Source organism: Chrysemys picta, chromosome 8 (assembly GCF_011386835.1).
Source record: "Chrysemys picta bellii isolate R12L10 chromosome 8, ASM1138683v2, whole genome shotgun sequence".
Classification (NCBI taxonomy): Eukaryota; Metazoa; Chordata; order Testudines; family Emydidae; genus Chrysemys; species Chrysemys picta.
The window spans coordinates 33,509,528-33,530,380 of record NC_088798.1 but is presented as its reverse complement, the minus strand read 5'-3'; the positions used below and the strand labels follow the sequence as shown (position 1 = coordinate 33,530,380).

Genomic DNA, 20,853 nt, shown 5'->3' with positions numbered 1-20,853 from the left:
GATAACTCAAGACAAATCTGTGGGGTTGCTTAAAACATCTTACAGTGCTGAATAGCAGACAAACTTGCTAAATATTATTAGAATAGTAGGTATCTCCTATACATAGTTATTGAAGTTTCTGAAAAAGCACAAAGACATTCTATAAAGAAGAGAGAACTCTAAAGTAAACAATTGCTATTACTGTATAACATTAGTTAGATATCATACCTTTGTGCTACATCTTCATTTTTCAAAATACTTGATTGTTTATTTCCTAGTAATAAAATAATATATAAATCAATGTACCTTTTAACTTTCAAAATAACAAAACATCCATTTGTGGCTCATACATTTCCATACATAAATGGCCTCAAGGAAGACATATTTGCACACAAGCCAAACCATAAGCAACTGCTTGGAAACCTGTGCTTCTGGGGGGATCTACATGGATGCTGCAGCAGTTTTTAACTAAATCTCAGCAGCAAGACCAAATAATAAGTTGGCACAGTATCTAATGGTGAACTACAGGACAGGGAGGAATAAATCATTTTAGTCCTGTACATCGTCCAAAAAAACAAGTTAAGGGGACACTATCAACTGGGAATGGTGGTGTCACATTTCTGCCTGAAGATTTTGTGCCAACTGTATTTCCTAGGGATTCTTCCGTAACATTTCCCACCATTGTAATTCCAGTGGTGACAGCAACTGTGGAAATGCTAATGTAGACAAGGCACTGGCTGCCACTGTTTTTTCTGCCCCCTGATGTTGGCTGAATCTGCTCTGAACAGGTGAAATAATATGACCCCCGACTCTGCAACAAGCGCCACATGCACAGACACCTACACCTATGTGGAACACTGCTGACTTTAACAGGAGTTTGACCTACACTAGCTTCTCTTCCCTAACCCATTGCTAGCACAAGTGGCAGAAGGTGTAGGAAATTTCAGATAAATTCTTAGTGTAGATGCAACCTAAATTTCCTGTAACTAAAAAAAGTTTTAGAACCAAGCCCCCCAAAAGACCCAACCCGCCTCCAATATCTTTCTGCCTCCCCAGCTTGTCTTCTTGGTGCAGCTGACAGCACTTGACACAAAGCAATTTCACTGTTTCCCTTGTAGTCAGTCACTCCCTTTTGAAAAGAAACTTCTATACAGAAAGAGGAGCAGAAAAGAATTATGTAAAAAAGGGGAGATTTTTGTTTTTGTTTTTTTAACACTTAACACTTTTTCAAAACATGCCATTTAAATGGTACTTGATCAGAAAACAGGCTTGTTTCAAACAACTTAGGTTGACACCATCCTTAACGGTGCTGCACAATGGGGTCCTCACATGGAAGCAAGTAAAAGTAAAAGCTGCAGTCAACAAGCCACATCCCTAAAGGAGCAACACATGTGGCTCTTGTGGATGCTGGTGCATGTGGCTTAATGCCAAGTGCCTTACATCAACATTGTCCAACGTCCCCTCTTCCCTGGGATGCAGACACCCCTCTTTTGCTAAGCTTCGCCAACAATGAGACATGGAAATTTCCACCATGGCCCATGACTAGTGCCCTACCAAATTCACAGTCCATTATGGTCAATTTTATGGTCATAGGATTTTTAAAAATGGAAATTTCATGATTTCAAATGTTTAAATCTGAAATGTCACAGTGTTATAACTGTACTGGCCCTGACTCAAAAGGGGATTGTTGGGGGTTGCAAGGTTATTGCAGGGTGGTCGTGGTATTGCCACCCTTACTTCTGCGCAGCTGGTGGCAGCACTGCCTTCAGAATTGGGCTGCTGGCCAGGAGCCCAGCTCTGAAGGCAGTGCTGCCACCAGCAGCGGTGCAGAAGCAAGGATGGCATGGTATGGCACTGCCAGTCTTACTTCAGCGCTGCTGCCTGCAGAGCTGGGCCCTGGGTCAGCAGCTGCCGCTCTCTGGCTGCCCAGCTCTGAAGGCAGTGCAGAGGTAAGGGTGGCAAATACTGCAACCCCCAGTTTGAGAAAGGCTGGTCTCCCCTGTGAAATCTGTATAGTATAGGGTAAAAGCACACACAAGACCAGATTTCACAGTCCATGACACGTTTTTCACAGATGTGAATTTGGTAGTGCCCTACCCATGATATACCCTGTTTCCCCGAAAATAAGACAGTGTCTTATATTAATTTTTGCTCCCAAAGATGCGCTAGGTCTTATTTTCAGGGGATGTCTTATTTTTCAGAAATGAAAAATGCCTTATTATCGGTGGATGCCTTATTATCGGGGAGGTCTTATTATCGGGGGGATGCCTTATATTACAACGAGAGGCAAAACTGTAAGTAGGCCTTATTTTCGGAGGATGTCTTATTTTCGGGGAAACAGGGTAGTTACAGGATAATACCATGGCCAGGGCACACCACACCACCAGGCCAGGGTTGGGGATGGCCATGCCTCAGGGCTGGGGTCAGGGCCAGCCACAGAGCCCCCCAGTGCTGGTGCTAGTACTCTGGGAGCCCTAAGATGGAATATTTTGCCCCCCTCAACACATACTAATAATGGGGGGCCCTGGAGCTGCTTGAGGCCCTAAACAATTGCTTAATCTGTTTATGCCAACCACTAACACCCCCCCTCCCCCGCGAGCACGGATTGGGTCAGTCCCCTGCGCTGAGCCGGGCAGGGGGTGGGGAGGACGAGGCCACGAGGCCGGGAAGCGGGGGGAGGAGCTGTGTTGTACTAATCCTACCTGCGCGTCTCCGGCTGGATCTCGCCTTCACACCGACCCGCAGCTGCTCTGCCGCCGCCATCATCATCGCCCGCCCCGCCTGACCTCTCACCCGCCGCGGCGCCGGGGGAGGCGGAGCCTGAGACGGGGCCCACGGGCCTCGATCCGGAGCGGCCCCTGCGGACGCACGTTAGGTAGGAGGCAGGCGCCGCGCAGTCCGCGCCGCGCCGCCAGGGGAGGGGGCTGGGGAGAAGGACGCGTCACGCTGCCGGGGGGAGCGGCTGCTGCTGCGGGCTTCAGCCCCCTGGCGGAGGGGCCCTTATTCCTCTCCGGGCACGTTCTCTTCGTGGCGGGTACCGGGGCTGCCCCCCGAGCCTCACTGGGGCAGCTCCCCAGACAGCTCCCCTAGAGCCGGTTCAGAGGGGCGGGATGAGGAGACCCCCCTAACGACCCGCCCGCCTCCGTTGTTGGAGGACTGGAGCTCGCAGGCCCGTTTACAGCCTCCGCCTCTGGCTGGAGGATTTTGCTGTGAGCGACCCACACGGTCTCCCTCCTTCTTTCTCTTCCTTCAGTGCGATGCCCCCGCAGCAGTGGCCCCTGGCGGGGACGGCGATCTGCTTATTGATTTGCTTTAAGAGACACCAGTTTTATTTAGGCCGAGGGGTATTGAGCAGTGTCTGATGTGACTCAGTGCATGGGTTATAATCCCACCTACTGTGCTGAACCTTGTCTAAGAAGATCCCATACAGCCCATCTTCCCCAGACCCAAAGTGTGGCTAGTGACGATGCGGATGCTTCAGTGTCCCAAAGTGTATGGAGGTTGCCAGGTGCTTTAATCCTTTTTAGGCACTTACAGCTGTGTGGAATAAATTCCCTCACTGAGTCGCATTTTTCATTGGTGTTCCGATCCTTTAAGTAACCCCCAAACTCCAGTGTGTTTGGAGTTATCCATTTGGAGAGTGGGGGGAAAAGTTAAATAACTCAAATAGCTTTCAATTTAAAGTTCAGAACAGCGCCTATACTAGACCTCTGTGTATTGGAAATACAGGGGCGTGAAGGCTAAAACCACAAGGTGCCATAGCTGGTAATTAGCAACAATGGTCAATGATGGGATATTAAAAGTTACTACAGAGAACTTTTTCCAGAAGGTCTGGCTAGAGAATCTTGCCCGCATGCTCAGGGTTCAGCTGATCGCCATATTTGGGGTCGGGAAGGAATTTTCCTCCAGGGTAGATTGGCAAAGGCCCTGGAGGTTTTTCGCCTTCCTCCGCAGCATGGGGCAGGGGTCGCTTGCTGGAGGATTCTCAGCGATTTGGAGATTTAGGGACTTCAACAGCTGAGTCAAGGGAGAGAATTCTTCCGGGAGTGGGTGGGTCAGCTTTTGTGGCCCGCATCATGCGGGAGGTCAGACTAGATGATCATAATGGTCCCTTCTGACCTTAGAGTCTATGAGTCTATAACTAGATTTAAAAAAGAATGAAATAAATTCATGGAGGACAGGTCCATCAATGGCTGTTAAACAAGATGGTCAGGGATACAATCCCATGCTCTGGGTGTGTCTAGTCTCTGACTGCTGTGGGAGTGGATGACAGGGAATGAATAATTGCCCCGTTCTGCTCATTTCCTCTTAAGCACCTGGCATTGGTCACTGTTGGAAGACAGGATACTGGGTTAGATGGACCATTGATCTGACCCAGTATGACTGTTCTTATGGAGAGCATGTGTGTCAAGTCTGAAATCAAAATGGGTGAAAAATAAAATGTTATAAATGAGTGAAGGGAGTTTGTCAAGTATAGCTAATATGTAATTTTTCATAATGACTTAGGGACCTGTCTAGCTCTCACTGAAGTCAGGGAAAAGAATAAGATGTCACTGACAACTGGATTAATCACTTAGGCCCCAATCCTGCAATGAGCCCTGAGTCAGTACACCACTACAGCAGCACAGAGCTCAGTGCATGATTTGGGCCTTATTGATGTTGTCAAGTTACTTTGGGCCCCAAATAGAGACTATACATTTGTTTTAAAACAAATTAAAATAGTTCTGGGGGAATGTCACCATTGCTCTTGCAGTGTTGTGAACCCAAACACAACAGCACATGCTAGTGCAATGCAGGGATTGGCCTGGAGTATCCAGGAATGAAAGATTAAGCTTTAATTAAAGATTGTGGTGTGATGAGACCTCCAGGAATACGTTCAACCAAAATTGGCAACTGTAATGCTGAAACAGTTTTTAGGGGGGGGGGGTGCCAAGAGCCATTGAACCAAACTAAACTCTGTATATAAGGGAAACTGCTTCAAGACAGGGGGTGTGGCAGCACTCCCAGTTCCTGCACTTATGGGGCAATGAGAACTGCAAAGTGAAACTGACAAGTCTAGGTTCAGTGTTGGAACACAGTGAAATAAAATGCGATAGACTAATTTACTTTTCACTATATTGATAGTCTACTTACATTTATTCTTGTAGTAATCTAAATCCAAGTTTGGATGCTTTTAATACAATTCGACTTAATGCTGTTCATTTTATGGACCAAATTAATGTATGATAGTTACTTAAATATATCCTGTGAGATATGTGAGGCCAAGATTTGAAATGGAATGCATGAGGACAGTATATAAAAATGTGTGTACAATTGTGCACCTGTGTATGTTGCATAAATATCAAGATTACATGTTTCAGATAGGTATTTAGGCACTAAACTCGCAATTTGCATGCAGAATCACTGGATGTGTGTACAGACACAGTGCTTGCAGGCCCAAATGTAGGCATAACAAATCCTCAGGCTTTTTTTTTTTACTATTAAATAAAAATGTGAGATTTACAAGTGTCCAGTAGGCATTAGGCGGCGATCCTGATTATATAGAGATTTAAGCATGTGCTTAATTTTATGCATGTGAGTAGTCTTATTGCCTTCAATGGGAACGATTTGAGACCGTCTCCCTCTACAGGTGAAAGGCTAGCATAGTGTCTAGCCCATTGTGTTGGTCAGGCTCTCTTAAAATTCATTAGTAGGTTTAAAGATACCAACACCTAAATGACAAGATATACTTCTGGATTAAATTTAGCAGTGATGGAGCTTTGATTTAATAAAAATGTCTAGACAGTAAAAAGAAACAAACAATATCCTACATTCCAATCATAGCGCAAATAAACTATATATACTATATATGATGATTACTTTCTTCAACAGCGAATCATATATCCCCAAATGCAACATTGAAGTTTTAGGGTGCCACAACTGCCTTGCAAAATCTTATGCCTCAAAAACTGATTCTATAGCTATGATATTCTGAATCTGTAACCTATACAACCTATTGATTGTGTCATATCACATCTATTTCATTTTTGTTCCACAAAGACAGTAAAGGAATTTTGATCCTTATGCAATGGACTTTCTGTTAATAGTTGGACAATTCCTCTCTGTAGGTACAGTATGCATGCTCTTTCTTGTCTCCTATAAATAAGCAATAGCAGTGGCTGCATGCACAGGAGGTGGTGGAATGAAAGAACACCATGCATTTCTGAACTCTTATCTCTTCTCTTTTCCTTCGTGTTCTTTTATTCAGCCTCCTTAACGTCTCCCAACAATGACTAATCTTTCTCATTTCTCCATCTGTTAGCTGTTTTACCAGTCGGGACTTGCTAAAATGTGATAATTTTTATCTTAAATCCAGTATAATAGTGAATATAATGTTATAACAATATGTGACTCAGTAGTGTACTCTAACTTATGACAGAGCTTTTCAGTGTCATAGGAACAAAGTCAGGATATGATGGCAACTGAGGAACTTCAAGCCATTATACAAAGATGCGTAAGTAACTTCCTTTTTTTAAAAGGATAGTAAAAGTTATAGAAACTGGCATTGCCTACATCTGCGTGTACTATATTTAAATAAAAAAGCAGGGGAGCTTTTGATAGCGCTTTTCATGACCATGCAGGTTTAGTTTCCATTGCCTGCTCCCTGGTTCTTGTCCTAGGACTGCTACTAGCATCTGACCCTTGCCTCTTGGACGATAGGCAGGAGCATGTAGAAGAAAATGTACCTCTCCAAAAGACTTGGTGTAATCTCAGGTCAGGGAAAGTGTTATTGAGAGACTGGCATGTGTTCTGTAGTAATTACTAGTATCTGTTTTACTCCTTGAGGAATTGTGCGCCACTGCGGTGCAGCAGAAAAATGCCACCCCTCCCGCAGATTCTCTTTGCCTCCTTGCAGAAAATGGTTTCTGTTGGGAAGCCAAGAGAAGCTGTACCAGTGCTCAGTCTCACAAACACACACCACACCTCACCCTCCCAGGGCAGCTCAGATGCATCTGTTCAGGCAGCTGGGGAGAGGTAAAATCACTGGGGGGTGAGTGGTGTCTGGGGATGCCCTTGCTGCCCAGGGATGTTAGTCCCAGCTGGGGGGGGAGGTGAGAGGAGGAGGATGGAGGTGGAGTTCCCCCTCCCTCCTCGAACACCCAGGGCTGGGTCAGATCAACACCCAGAAATTTCCCCTGGCTGCAGGAAGCTCTGCACTTTGGGAGAGGGGGAGTCTGGGTGGGGGTTCCGGGTGTGGGGTGGTGAGGCTCAGCGGGGGGTGGGGGGGTATTGAGTGAGAGTGTGTGTGTGGGGGGGTCTGGATGCATGGGGGTTGTGTGGACAGGGAGAGCAGCTCCCTGTCCAGTAACCCCCTCCCCCCATTCATGCACCTGGAACCCCTCCATCAAGGCCCCCCCCACCAAACTCTAACCCCGCCAAGCCTGACCCCCTGCATGAGGAGCCACCCACACCCAAACCCTCACCCCATTGAACCCCAACCAGCTGCATCCTGACCCTCCACCCCACCAAGCCCTACTCCCCCAGACACCCACACTGAGCCCTAACTACCTTCACCTGGACTCCCCTGCAGAGTCCCATTCGCCCTGCACCCAGAACCCGGCACCAAGCCCCTGTGCATCCAGATTCACCCCCACCGAGCTGCCCGCACCCAGATTGCGCCACACAGAATGCTGGTACTCTTGAGGGAATTCTGATTCAAAAAATAAAAATTTTTAAAATTCTGCAAAGTTCTGCATATTTTATTTGTCAAAATAACACAGAAACACAATAATAATATAATCACACCATTTTCAATTATTTTGGTAATTTATTTCAAAATATTAGTAAATAATTGAAAATGGTGTGATTATAATGTGTTGTTTTGCAGAATTTTTAACTTTTTTGGTGCAGCGTTCCCTAAGGAGTATTCTAGTGTCTAAATGATGTATCATAGGTATAGTAAAAACTAAACTACAGCTACAATAAATTGTATTTAAACTCAAATTTGGGTTTGTTTGTGATTTACATTCTATAAATGTAAAGTTAAAGATAAATTTCCATTGTAGCAAATCCTAGAAGAAGAAGATTTCAAAGGCGAAGATTTCAATCTTTTTCAAGTAGCAGGCCAGAAGTGCTTAGAAGAAGGTTATGCAGCAGAAGTATTAGAAGTAATTCAAAATGAGAAAAATAAGGTAAGTTTAAATCTGCATCTGTGTGTATTTTAGTGGTATACATTAAACACAGAGGTAAATAGGTTAAATTTTGCATATTCCAGCTGTTTATACATTGCTTTATTCTTAGTATCTTTGTAAGCCTCTTATACCATATAGTGCCCACAAGGATGTACAATTTCAGGGCACTGTACCAGGTATACACTGACAGACATATACAGTTTGTATAGACCCAGATTCTTCTTTCTGTGAAGCTGTTTTGGCAATAGTTACTGGACCTGAAACAAACATAGCCAACCAGAAGAGGTCACCCCAGAGTAGGTGGATCCTTTCATGTCATACAGGCATGCTAGTGGCTCCTACATGTGACCGCTCCAGGCTGTCAGTGTAGGAAGCAGGGGCTTCCTTGTACTACAGTAATTCTTGACTCCTAGATCAGCCCCTTAGAGCTGTTGTTAGCTGAAGCATCTTAGAGCAGCCCTCAGGCTGCATTGCCTTATGTTGGGGAGCCAGGTTGCTGCACAACTGGTCCAGGATAGAAAGAGTGGAAGAAGTGGATTAAAGCCAACTTTGTATATTACCTCCTGAGCAGTGTACTATTTAGCTTTAAACAAGGATATGTGGCACAGTGTCCTTAACAAACTCTTTCATTAATGTTTTCCAGTGAGATAAACAGAAAAGAAAAGAGAGATTTTAAGGCAAAATTTAAAAAGGGAAAATGATAGTGACTCTCTATTGGGTAGAGAAAATTCCAGATGGATGGACTAAAATTGGCCAAGATTTTAAGAAGAAAGTGAGTAGACAGGAAGTAACAGAATGAAAGTTCAGAGAAGTATATGACCAGTTTGGGAAACCAGGAGAGCATACTTATATGGGATACAGAGATAGATAGGAAGTCAGAAAAGGTGATGAAGGATGGAATAATGTTGTCCCACTTCATGGAAAGATGGAAAGTAGTCTGGTTGCAGCCTCTGTACCCCACTGAATTTTAGAGTAAAGATTTTAAGACCTGAAAAGAACAGTTTACCTCCTTCCTCAAATAGTGTGTTCTCTCTAATTTTTGCCTGGAATTTTGCTACTACCATCCAATGAAAGAGTGAGAACACTGCCTATCCCTATTTGCAAAGCACATTCACATACACACCTGGAAATGCATACGTTTATGTTGACAAAAGAGAAAACATTCAATGTATATTTTGGAGAATGCTCTTCAGAATATGTATCCATTCTGCCAAATAGGGAAGGAGGAAGGAGATGCCCAGAACATTGTAATGATAAACTTTGTATTCAGGTTAATTACTATGGTATGTTACAACCAGCGGTGATCACAGAATTATAGAAATGCAAGGTTGGAGGGGTCCTCGAGAGGTCATCTAGGTAAGCCTCCAGCATGGAGTTAGGACAAATATATCTTGACCATACCTGACAGGTATTTGCCTAACCTTGCCTTAAGAATCTTCAGTTACAAGGATTCCACAACCTCCTCTGGAACTATCTTTCTTTATAGTTAGAACATTTTTCCTAGTATCGAATCTAAATCTCCTTTACTGCAGATTTATCTGACTACTTCTTATCCTATCTTATGTGGATATGGAGAACAATTGCTCTCTGTCCTCTGTATAATAGCCCTTAACTATTGTCAGGTCTCCCCTCAGTTTTTTTTTTTCTCAAACCTAAACATGGTCAGTTTTTTTAACTTGTCCTCATAGATTAGGTTTTCTAAATTTTTGATAATTTATTTCTCTCTCCTCTGGACTCTCTCCACTTTGTCCACATTTTTCTTAAAGTGTGGTGCCCAGAACTGGACACAGTACACCAGCTAAGGCCTCACTAGTGCCAAGCATAGCAGGACAGTTACCTCCTGTTTCTTACATTCGACCCTCCTGTTAATACATCCCAGAATGTTGTTAGCCTTTTTTGCAACTGCATCATATTGTTGATTCATATTCAATTTGTGATCCACTATAACGCCCAGATTCTTTGCAGCAATACTACCACCCAGCCAGTTATTCCCCATTTGTAGTTGTACATCTGATTTTTTCATTCCTAAGTATAATACTATGCACTTGTCTTTACTGAATTTCATCTTGTTGATTTTAGACCAATTCTCCAATTTGTCAAGGTCATTTTGAATTCTAATCCTGTCCTCCAAAGTGCTTGCAACCCCTTCCATCTTGGTGTTGTCTGCAGATTGTATAAGCATGCTTTCCACTCCATTATCCAAATAATTAATGAAAACATTCAATAATACCAGGACAGACGCCTGCAGGATCCCTCTAGCTACGTCCTCCCAGTTTGACAATGAACCATTGCACAGTGAACGTTTTTGAGTATGGTTTTTCAAACAGTTATGCACCCATCTTATAATAATTTCATCTAGATCACATTTCCCTAGTTTGCTTAAGAGTAACACTAAGATTTAGTCGTGGGTATTTTTTAGTAAAAGTTATGGACAGGTCACGGGCAATAAAGAAAAATTCCTGGCCCCGTGACCTGTCCATGACTTCTACTATATACTCCTGACTAAATCTTTGGTGTTCTGGTGTGGTCTGGGGGCAGAACTGCTGCTCTGGAGGGGGGCCTCTGGGGCATCCGCTGGTGCTGGGGGCGGGGGGAGGAGGAGGCTCGGGGCGCTTGCTGGTGGGGGGGCTCTGGGACACTCGCTGGTGCTGGGGCGGGGGCCTCCAGGACACCTGCTGGTGCTGGGGGGAGGGGGGAAGGGGAAGGAGCTCCGGGATGCCCACCACAGCTGCTAGCAGGGGACGGCTCTGCCGCTGCTGGCGGAGGGCAGCCCAGGACTGCAGCCACTTCGGGGGCACAACCCAGGACCGCCACTGTTTGGGGGTGCAGCTGGCCCCGGGGCGGACCAATTCAGTTGGCCCCAGGGTCGCCTGAGTTGCTCAGGCAGCCCTGCGGTCAGTCAGACTTGCCATCTGCAGAAGTCATGGAGGTCCTGGAAAGTCACAGAATCCGTGACTTCCGTGACAGACTCGCAACCTTACTTATGAGATTGTCATGTGGGATTGTGTCATAAGCCGAACTAAAATCAAGATATGTCACATCTACGCATTTTCCCCATGCATTATTCCAGTAACCCTGTCAGAGAAGGAAATTAGGTTGATTTGGCATGATTTGTTCTTGACTGATCCATGTTAGCTATTACTTATTACTGTATTGTCCTCTAGGTGCTTACAAATTAATTGTTTAATAATTTGTTCTAGGATTTTACCAAGTATCAAAATTAAGCAGACTGCTCTATAATATAATAAAGATAAATACCATGTTTGCCCTTCCCTAGTTGTCTGAGACCTCACCCATCCTTCATGAGTTCTTGAAGATAATTGCTAATTGCTGAGATTGCTTCAGCTATTCCTTAAGTACCCTAGGATCAATTTCATCATGCCCTGCCAACTTGAATACGTTTAACATATCTAAAAATTGTTTAACCTGTTCTTTCCCTGTTCTGACTTGCGTTCCTTTCCCCTTATTAATGTAATTGTATTAAGCATCTGGTCACAATTAACTTTTTTAGTGAAAACTGAAGTAAACTAGACATTAAACACCTCAGCCTTCTTGATGTCATCCATCATTCATCTGTTTGTCATCCATAATCTATTGATTCTTTTTGATGTGTATATATATATATTCATTTAGGATTGTATTTTAAATCCGCTAAATTTTGGCCTGTTTTCTCTGTAAATCTGATTTACAGGTTATTGTCAAGAGTATGGGTTGGAATCTTGTTTGTCCTCTTGTTAGATGTATTTTGAGATATAAGCAGGAAGATGAGAAGAGAGAACATTGTCTGAAAATACTAGATCAGTTGGTGCAGGTATGTTGTCGAACCATGTAGTCTTAATAAAGGCGAATCTCATATAATTATTGTACAATTACAGAACTTTAAGTCTCTTATTGTTACAATGTTTGTTCTGTAAACCTTAACTTTAATCAGAAAACTTCTTTTAAGTGAATGATGGATTTTCCATGCTGGACTGGATGTTGTTTAATGATATTAAAGTCCTGATATTTGTTGTCTCTTGGTGAACCTTTGACAGCAATATAAATGTGGAAGAACGTAGGCAGACAAGTGATCTATAAGATTGGGTGAAAACATATCATTTTGAATTTAATTCAAGCAGTAGAGTACATGCTGAACTTTTTCTTTTACCTCTGCCAGTTAAAGTGGTCTCATATCAAAGTAGAATAAAATGTTATTTGAACATATTAATCTAAATATCCTTACATGTAGCTTCATTCTAAATGCATGTTTTAAAGCAGAAATTTTCAAACTGTGGGGCGTGCCCCCTTAGAGGGGTGCAAAGGAATGTTCGGGGGGGCTCGGGCCAGCCCCATGCCTGGAGGTTTGGAGGGGGAGCGCTGCCTCCATCCCCTGACTCCCCTCAGCAAGCCACCCAGTCAATGTCGACACCTTCATGCCCAGCACTAGCTCCATCCCCGGAGATCGAGGCACACTCCTTCCCACACCCTGAAACCCCGAGGAGGGAGGAGCAGATATTGGGGGAGCACATCCAAAAATTGTAACTCAAAGGGGGAACTCAGCTCAAAAATGTTGAACACTGCTATTTTAAAGAAAGCATGAGCTTTTTGTGGTTTTTGGGTTTTTGTAACAATAATGTCCTGGATGTTTTGCATCTTCTGTCATTGCCATGCAAAAACTGTTACAGGTTGGAAGTATGTTTATTATTGTAAAGGTACTTAATGTATTGCTTTGTAGATAAACAACAGTACAATGGCTTGATCCTTTCTTGCAGCTATGTAATCCAAAGGAACTTTTATTGGGTTTACTTGAGCAGATTGAGCAGACCTCTGGGGAACAGATATCCCATACTATTCTGCTCTTGCTTCAGCCTCTGCAGACAGGTAATGAGCACTTTCCTATCTGATTATACACTTAAACAAAATCGCTTTCCTACTCCAGTTTAGTGCATTAGTTTATCTGCTGTTGAAAAAGATTTGGAACATTTCTCAGCTGATAATTTTATTACTTGTATTTAAAGTAGTGCTGTGCTGTAGAAGACCTAGCGTTCTAGGGGAGCACATGAAGTATAATTTCAGTACTTATTGAGACCTGTTTTAAGAGTGCCTGAGGACACAACAAATTGTTTAAAAGCAGAATATTTCAAATTGGCATCTGCTGAAATGCAATACTCAGCCATTGCTTGTACTAAAATTTTTTATACTTTCTGTGTGTTGCCATCCTCCTCCTCCTGAAACAGTCATCCGTATCTATGACTTTTATTCACTTGCCCTTTATAGGTATTGAAAGTTAACCAATTCCTGCATATCAATGAAAATCAAAAACTGCATATTTGCTTAAAAAAATACCTGTGAGCTCAGAGGCCAGAATGTAACACCTCTCACCACTGGAAACATTAGCTGTGAATGCAGTTTTTCTAGTGGTGTAAAGCATTACATTTTAGCCTGCAGAAGTTAAAATATATCTGATAACTTTTTTTTTATTCATTAGTTCTCTTTTCATTTCAGTTCTGATATATTATTAGTGGCTGCTATCCTGAGACCCACTAGAGCTTAAAATCAATGTTTCTTTCAAACCAATGTCCCCTATAGATGCAGCATATCCCAACAGAAGAAGTTTTTGTTCTGGTATGGGAATACTGCCTTCCTGAATGGCGTTAACTATGCCAAAGAACCACTCTTCTGGAGATTTTGTCAGCATAGCTTTGTCACTAGCATGTGTTTTTTTTTTTTTTTTTTTTTTCCCCCCACACTCCTGACCAATATAGTTATACTGGTAGGGGTCGGCAACCTTTCAGAAGTGGTGTGCCGAGTCTTCATTTATTCACTTTAATTTAAGGTTTCACGTGCCGGTAATACATTTTAATGTTTTTTAGACGGTCTCTCTCTATAAGACTATATATAATATAACTAAACTACTGCTGTATATAAAGTAAACAAGGTTTTCAAAATGTTTAAGAAGCTTCATTTAAAATTAAATTAAAATGCTGATCTTAAGCCGCCGGCCTGCTCGGTCCGCTGCCAGCCTGGGGTTCCGTTCACCTAGGCCGGCAGCGGGCTGAGTGGGGCCTGCAGCCGGAATCCCGGCTGGCAAGGGGCCAGTAGCCAGAACCCCAGACCGGCAGCGGGCTGAGCGGGGCCGGGGGCCGGGACCCCAGACAGGCAGCGGGCCGAGCGGCTTCAGCCCGCTGCTGGCCTGGGGTTCCGTCCGCTGGCTCCTGCCAGCCAGGGTCCCGGCTGCCCGCCCCGCTTAGCCCGCTGCCTGTCTGGGGTTCTGGCTGCCGGCTCCTTGCCAGCTGGGGTCCCAGTCACTGGCCCCGCTCAGCCTCCTGCCAACCTGGTGCTCAGGGTGGGGATGTGGGGGGTGCAAAAGTCAGGGCATGGGGCGTGGGGGGGCTGGGTATGTGTGGGGAGTGCAGGAGTCAGGGATGGGGTCATGAGGGGCATACAGGGGGCTGGGGTGAAAGGGGGGTGCAGGGGTCAGGGCAGAGGATGGGGGGGGTGGGCTGGGATCAGGGGGGTGGTTCCAGCCCCCTGCCCCATGAGCGGCTCACGGCAGGGGGCTGGAAGGATACGCCCCGCTCCTACCCTCCTTCCCCCTGCCTCTTCTCCGCCTCCTTACCGGTCTGAGCAGCGAGGGCACTGGGGCTGCTCTTCTCCCCTCCCTCGCAAGGGCCATTGGCGGCAGGGAGGGAGAGGAGATGGGGCTTGACACAGCACGCTGGGGGGAAGAGGCGGGGGAGGGGGAAGCTTGGCGGCCGGCGGAGCCTGTCCTGCAGCAGCAGCCGGCAGGACCAAGCTTGCTTCTGCCCCCTGCCCCCGCCAGAGAGAGTGGTAGGCGGGGGGTGGAGATGCGTGGGCTAGGTTGGGCAGGATTTTTAATGGTACACTGCTGCCTACCGGGGTCCGGCTCAGCCCTGCTGCCTACTGGGGTCCGGCTCAGCCCGCTGCCGGGGTTCGGCAGCGGGCTGAGTGGGACCCCAGCAGGCAGCAGCGTGCCATTAAAAATCGGCTCACGTACCGTCTTTGGCACACATGCCATTGGTTGCCAACCCCTGGTGTAGACCAAGCCTAACTTTAGTGGTTCGCGAGATACAGGCCGCCATAATTATGTTGGAATTTAAGGGGAACGTTTTGGTAATTAGAACGAATTCTTCTGTTAGGAGTTATGGACAGTGGATCAGTGTCGCCAAGTGCAGCTGAAATGAGAGAGGAGTCTGTAAAGGAGCTAGTTGTGGCACATTGATTTTTGGCCAGTGCTACACTGGCTCTGGCATAGATTAGAACAGTCCTAGTGTGGTGCAAAAGGGCCAGATTTCAGCAGACATTTGGTATAGTCTCTTGTTCTGCCATGGTTAGAAACACTTCGGTATGTTTTCAGGGCCAGGAAGGGTTTGCCCCTTTGGGCCAGTGATATAAGAGAGAAATTTTCAATATTTACCTCCACTTTACAGAGGCAGGATTTGTTGTATATTAAAATGCATGGGATGCTGTTGTGATATTTCTTTGCAATACTCAACCCTATGGTGCTGGTAGTTATAACATCCCAAAACTAATAGGTGCAGAATCCTGGTGTCTCTGCACTTGTTCATAGTATTGCAGGTTTGTTTGTTTGATTTTAAACCAAAGGCTGTTCAATACAATTACTTAACTCAGTACAGATCTTATTCTTTGCTTTTTCTCAAACACTGAATCTACTATGGCAGGAAAAAGCTTTTGTGTTATCAACCAGAAGAAATTAAGATGTTACACCTCTAACATCATTTGTGGGGGAAAATAGTAGATAACTAGATGTTTAACAACACTTTCTTTTTATTTCAGTTCTATTGAAACTTCATAGCAAGAAGTCATACTCAGTGGGTTTATCTTTGTCTACCATTTTAAATCAACTCTCTCTCCTGCCTGTACCTTACACAAAAGAACAAATACGAGAAGATAAACTTGGCCTCTGCCAGTGTTGCAATGCAGTAGTGGATTTTGCTAAACCTTTTGTGGATGAAGTTGTTAAAAATATGGAAGCCTCAACAGAAAATGATGATGAAGAGCTCAAAGAAGAATTGCTAAAATTGTGGGTATCTTATTTCTGCTTATAATGCTTGTGTAATGAAATAAAATGAGCAATCAAAATGTCATGCACCAGCAGTGAATACACTGTTGATATTGTATAGTTTATCAAATAAATTGTTTAACTAATGTGTTTATTAAAAAAAAAAAATCAACCCTTCCATATTTGTGAACTATGAAAGGAAGGGCAACGCTCATTCCCCTCCTGGCTGGCAGGTGGTAGAAGAGTACCTGTATAGGGGGTGGGAAGCCCAGTCAAAGGCCCCTACTCCTTCCTTGCATTTACACCAGGATGAGGGACATCCCTCTTTGGAGGCATCAGGATCCAAGCAGTGCCCCCAGCCATGAGAGTATAGGGATGAAAAACAGGAAGCGGAGCCAGTCCCTGAGTTTGGAGACTCCCCCTTGGATCCATCATGAGCAGCAGCAGGGGTGAGGGGCATGACAGTTTCAGACCCCCTGGAGACAATGTCATTATATTCTGTATTGGTGATTTTCGTAGTGTTTTTGTTAAAAGGTTCTAATTATAGTTATCTTTTTTTCTTTCAGTTGTTTGAAAAGCTTGAAATACCCCTTATTAATAGCACAGCTTGATCAGCTGCAAGAAGACATTGAAGAAGATCCCTTAAGGCATTTTGCAGCTGAAATTCTAGTAAGTGCAGTTAAAATGAATTATAGTGACTTGCAAAATCAGTCATTACAATTCAGTATTCACTATAATCAGTCAGAGAAATCAGTTGGCTTCCTGATTTGGTTAGTAAGATGGTTTATGGGATTCTGTAAGATAGTGCTGATGAAAGTAAAGTCTTGGAACAATATCAGATCCTTAGGGTCAACAAAACTTGGCTTTGAAAGTAAAAAAAATCTGTTAATGTCTCGGTCCCAAGGGTGGGGGCTTGGATACACTAAGTCAAGCACGCCAGGTGCATAAGTATAACCAGTTTTATTGCCAAAGTATAATAAGCCTCCCAGCCTTTACGCATTACTAAATACGTGCTTTCCAGCAAGCAAGCAAGAATCAATGCTTACGCCCCTTCTGCTACGGACAGTCCTGGACCCCCCTACCTTGTCCTTGAGGGCTCGTAGCAGGCGCTGCTGCAGCATGGGGAATTCCTGGGCACCCACAAGGCCAGGGTCTGCAGGTGAGACTGTTCGTCTAAAGCAATTCTTATAGCTGCTTTTAATCATCACCTCCTTCTAAGGGGGGGCATATTCACCCCAAGCAGGCTCTGGCAGGAAACACTGCTGTTTTCTATTCCCATACTTCACAGTCTCAGGCCTTCCTTATCTCTTCACTTGTTTATCCAGCTGCGCTGGTCAAAGCCAGTTCACTACTAGCTCCTTCCAAACCATTCTGTAACATCAGCCCAAGGCAACTTGCGATCAGCCCCAACAGAATGTTATGCAATAAATGTTTGGACCAAATTCAGCCCTCATGGTACATCTCTTTGGGCTGCTGCTCTCTGAATTATCAGCAGCGTCTGCTCTTATGCAGCTGGCCCCATCCCCATAGATGTACAAATCTATCAGGGCTTTTAAAAGGAGATAATGAGGTGAGGTCCTTACATGACCAAAACTAATACAATTCTGTGTTTGGCTTTTTAAAAGAACCAAGTTTGCCCCTCTACTTATTGTAGCCCTTTCCTTTTTATAATAATTGATGTAATTGCGTAGGGTTGCACTTTAAAAATCTAACTGGATCATATTTTGGATAAAGTGAAGAATATTTTCTATTCAGGACACCCACTTAAGCACAAACCTAACGTTAAACATATGCTTCAGTCCCAAAGACTTCAGTTGTTCTTAAACACATGCATAAGTGATGTCTTGAATTGGGGCCTATGACCTAGAGCCCTGCAGTGGGCCCAAGATCCCATGGGTTCTGCAGGACCCTCTGCTGTAATAGTGGGAGCAGATAAGAGTGGGTATTATGGGGTGACAGGAGTGGAATTAAAAATAGTCCCGCACAGGCCTCTACTATGAACTGAAATTTCAGGAAGGTAATCTACACGGTAAAGAATTGCAGTAACAGCTTATTAGATGACACAACCAGTGTCCCCAACCCTGATTAGGAGAGATTGCCCTTTGTGTAGGTCCTAGATAACTGAGTCTTAATGGACTATTTGCTGTTAACAGTGCAAATGTATTCAATTGTCTATGAAATTTTAGCTAAAAAACTATTCAGTTATTGTACGCTTGTCCCCTATCTCAGTAATAGCTGTGCAAAAAGCAAAGTCATGTTTTGGGCGTTAGACTTCAGTTCTTTTGACAACAGCTACTGGTATAGGAAGGGCTTGTAACATTGCTTCATGTGTTGAATCCCTGCTTCATGTGTTGAATCTCTACTTCATTTGTTGCAAAGTGTGTAATGAATGAGGCAGGGGATTTTAGGAAAAGAAAGGACAGTCTCATGGTTAAGACAGTTGAATACTGCCTTGGAGAATTGGATTTTGTCACTGCTTCTGCTCAGAGTTTTCCCATGATACTGGGGACCCAACTCTCCACCTTTGTACAGGTAGCATGTTCCTCATTTTCAGGGATTTTGAGCCCATGGGATCTGATTTGCAGAACTGCTGAACACTCACAGCTGCAGTTGAACTCAATGGGAGCTGTGCTTTGAACGTATGACATACTATATAATGACAATACTATGAAAAAATCAGGTCTTAGATGTCTCAAAGTGAGCACCCAAAATAGTGGCTATTTTTGACCTTACTTTCCGTGTCTCAGTACCAATGTGTAAAATGGGGTTAATGCTTGCTCACTTCAAAGAGGTGTTGTGAAAATTGTTTGTGAAGCACTCAGATATTGTGTTAGTAAGCCCAATAAAAAAAGCCCATAAGGAAATTAATAACTGTGTCTTCAGAGCAGGGTTTGAATACTGTGTAGCAAATAAGGTCTGGGATTGAACTTTGAACAATGAAGAGAAAACAAAATACTGCATAGCTGGTCATTATGTGAGCATCATCCATTCTGTGCACTAAAGATGAGGCAAAGGTTTGCGGAAAAAAGAGTTTGTGATCATGTAATTAAATACTGTATCATAGTGTATACACACATGGTGGCCAAATCAAGATTGCACAGGCAATATTAATTCAGGCATTTCCTAACCTTTGAGTGCTTCACTTTGCCATCTTAATAATTTCCTTAAATGTAGTTTTGGTGTACACATACACCTCTACCCCGATATAACACGAATTTGGATATAACACGGTAAAGCAGCGGTCCGGGGGGGCGGGGCTGCGCACTGTGGCGGATTAAACCAAGTTCGATATAATGTGGTTTCACCTATAACTCAGTAAGATTTTTTGGCTCCCGAGGACAGCGTTATATCAAGGTAGAGGTGTAATTATAAAAAATATTTTCAGGAATGATGGTATATATGGTAGGTAGAGATTTTACTATATACCATTTAAAATGTGAATGCTAATTTAAAACTTTATATCTGTATTTCCTTTTATAAAGCAGCTATATATAGTTGACTTTTTTTTTCTTTTTAATAAACAGGGCATTTTATTGGATATAAAAGAATTGTTACCAACATTGTTTTCACACCGTGGAAGCAGAAATCAGAACTGGGATAATCCGGATTTTTTGGATGTAGATAGAAAGCATTCTGCAGATTCTTTGGCATGTCTGTCATATCTGGTGTTTGTTCAGTATTTTGGTATTGATTGTTTTCCAATGGTCTTTAGGTAAGAGCTATTTTCCATCCATTTATTATTAGTGGCTGATTTGTTGAGGTTCTTTAAAGGCATTTTCAGGAGCAGACGAAAACCTTTTAATATTAATCACTAATTATTTTGTAAGCCTTTGTGTTGCATTAGCATTCATTTCAGGGCAACTGTCATGTAATAAATGGTATGTGTGCAGAGGTGTTTTCTCTTTTAGGCCCCAAGTCTGCAGATACTTATGTGTGTGCTTAATTTTAGACACAAGTTGTCTCACAGAAGGAGCCAGGGGACTATTTATATGTTTAAAATTAAGCACGTAAGTGTTTGCAGGATTGGGACCTAGTGTGGTGATAAACAAGTGTGGGAGTGTTGCGGGGGAGGACGACAATCTATTTAGCACACATCTATTTCAAAGGTATCCATTTATCCTAAAATTGCTCTTAATTTTATGAAATAGTTACTATTCCTATATATAGTTCCACAGAGCTTATTTTTATATCAACATGTAGGCTGTGTGGTCTACGGAATTGTATTTATAAATAATTTTTCTGTTTTAGTCCATCATATCTTCTGCAGTGCAACATGACACACATTGAGGTCCTATTGGAAAGGTAAGATCATACAAAATTTGGAGTTTCAAATACTGGATTTGTTTCTTGCTTGTCTGTCTTAATTGTCTGACAATTGCTTTCTGATCTGTGGTAGTAATTTATGAAAGCAAACTTTGAATTCACAATTCAAATTGTGGGGAAAACTCTTTTGAAGCTGAGTGTTAATATGGCACAACTCAGCACAAGATGATGCCCCTTCCCTCCAAAGAGTTGTAAAAAGTTGTCCTAAACACATACTTTTATGTGATATGCTCTTAAATTTTTGAATATGTTTTACAGTATTCATTTCACAACTGTGTTTTATTTATTTATGGAAACCCAAACTAAGAACATTTTAAACATTCCAGTTTTCTGAATTTGAATATTTAGTAGTACTTC

The 20,853-nt window shown here is 43.4% G+C and overlaps 2 protein-coding genes across 18 annotated transcripts in view; one reads left to right on the top strand and one right to left on the bottom strand.

Moving 5' to 3' along the window:
• RPAP2 (RNA polymerase II associated protein 2) overlaps positions 1–2,814 on the bottom strand; it is a 71,898-nt gene extending 69,084 nt beyond the window's left edge. For all 11 annotated transcript variants that reach the window (XR_010590005.1, XR_010590006.1, XM_042840562.2 and 8 more), the window contains exons 1-2: positions 2,682–2,814; positions 208–253 (exon numbers count right to left, since the gene is read on the bottom strand). Coding sequence is in view for 9 of the 11 variants with exons in the window: in XM_042840562.2 (XP_042696496.2) it covers positions 208–253; positions 2,682–2,748 (113 nt within the window). In the remaining 2 variants the exon portion in view is untranslated. The remainder of the gene's footprint in view (positions 1–207; positions 254–2,681) is intronic.
• The window catches only part of GLMN (glomulin, FKBP associated protein), a 37,756-nt gene continuing 19,616 nt past the window's right edge, over positions 2,714–20,853 (top strand). Inside the window, exons 1-10 of one of the 7 annotated variants that reach the window (XM_065555542.1) lie at positions 2,716–2,854; positions 6,023–6,086; positions 6,408–6,472; positions 8,025–8,150; positions 11,842–11,961; positions 12,902–13,010; positions 15,948–16,194; positions 16,740–16,842; positions 19,698–19,885; positions 20,422–20,475. In XM_065555542.1, coding sequence (XP_065411614.1) covers positions 6,431–6,472; positions 8,025–8,150; positions 11,842–11,961; positions 12,902–13,010; positions 15,948–16,194; positions 16,740–16,842; positions 19,698–19,885; positions 20,422–20,475 — 989 coding nt within the window. In that variant the 5' untranslated portion in view covers positions 2,716–2,854; positions 6,023–6,086; positions 6,408–6,430. Of the gene's footprint in view, positions 2,855–3,228; positions 3,488–6,018; positions 6,087–6,397; positions 6,473–8,024; positions 8,151–11,841; positions 11,962–12,901; positions 13,011–15,947; positions 16,195–16,739; positions 16,843–19,697; positions 19,886–20,421; positions 20,476–20,853 lie in introns of those variants that run through there. The other 6 variants (XM_065555541.1, XM_005298128.5, XM_008168947.4 and 3 more) reach the window with 6 other exon arrangements.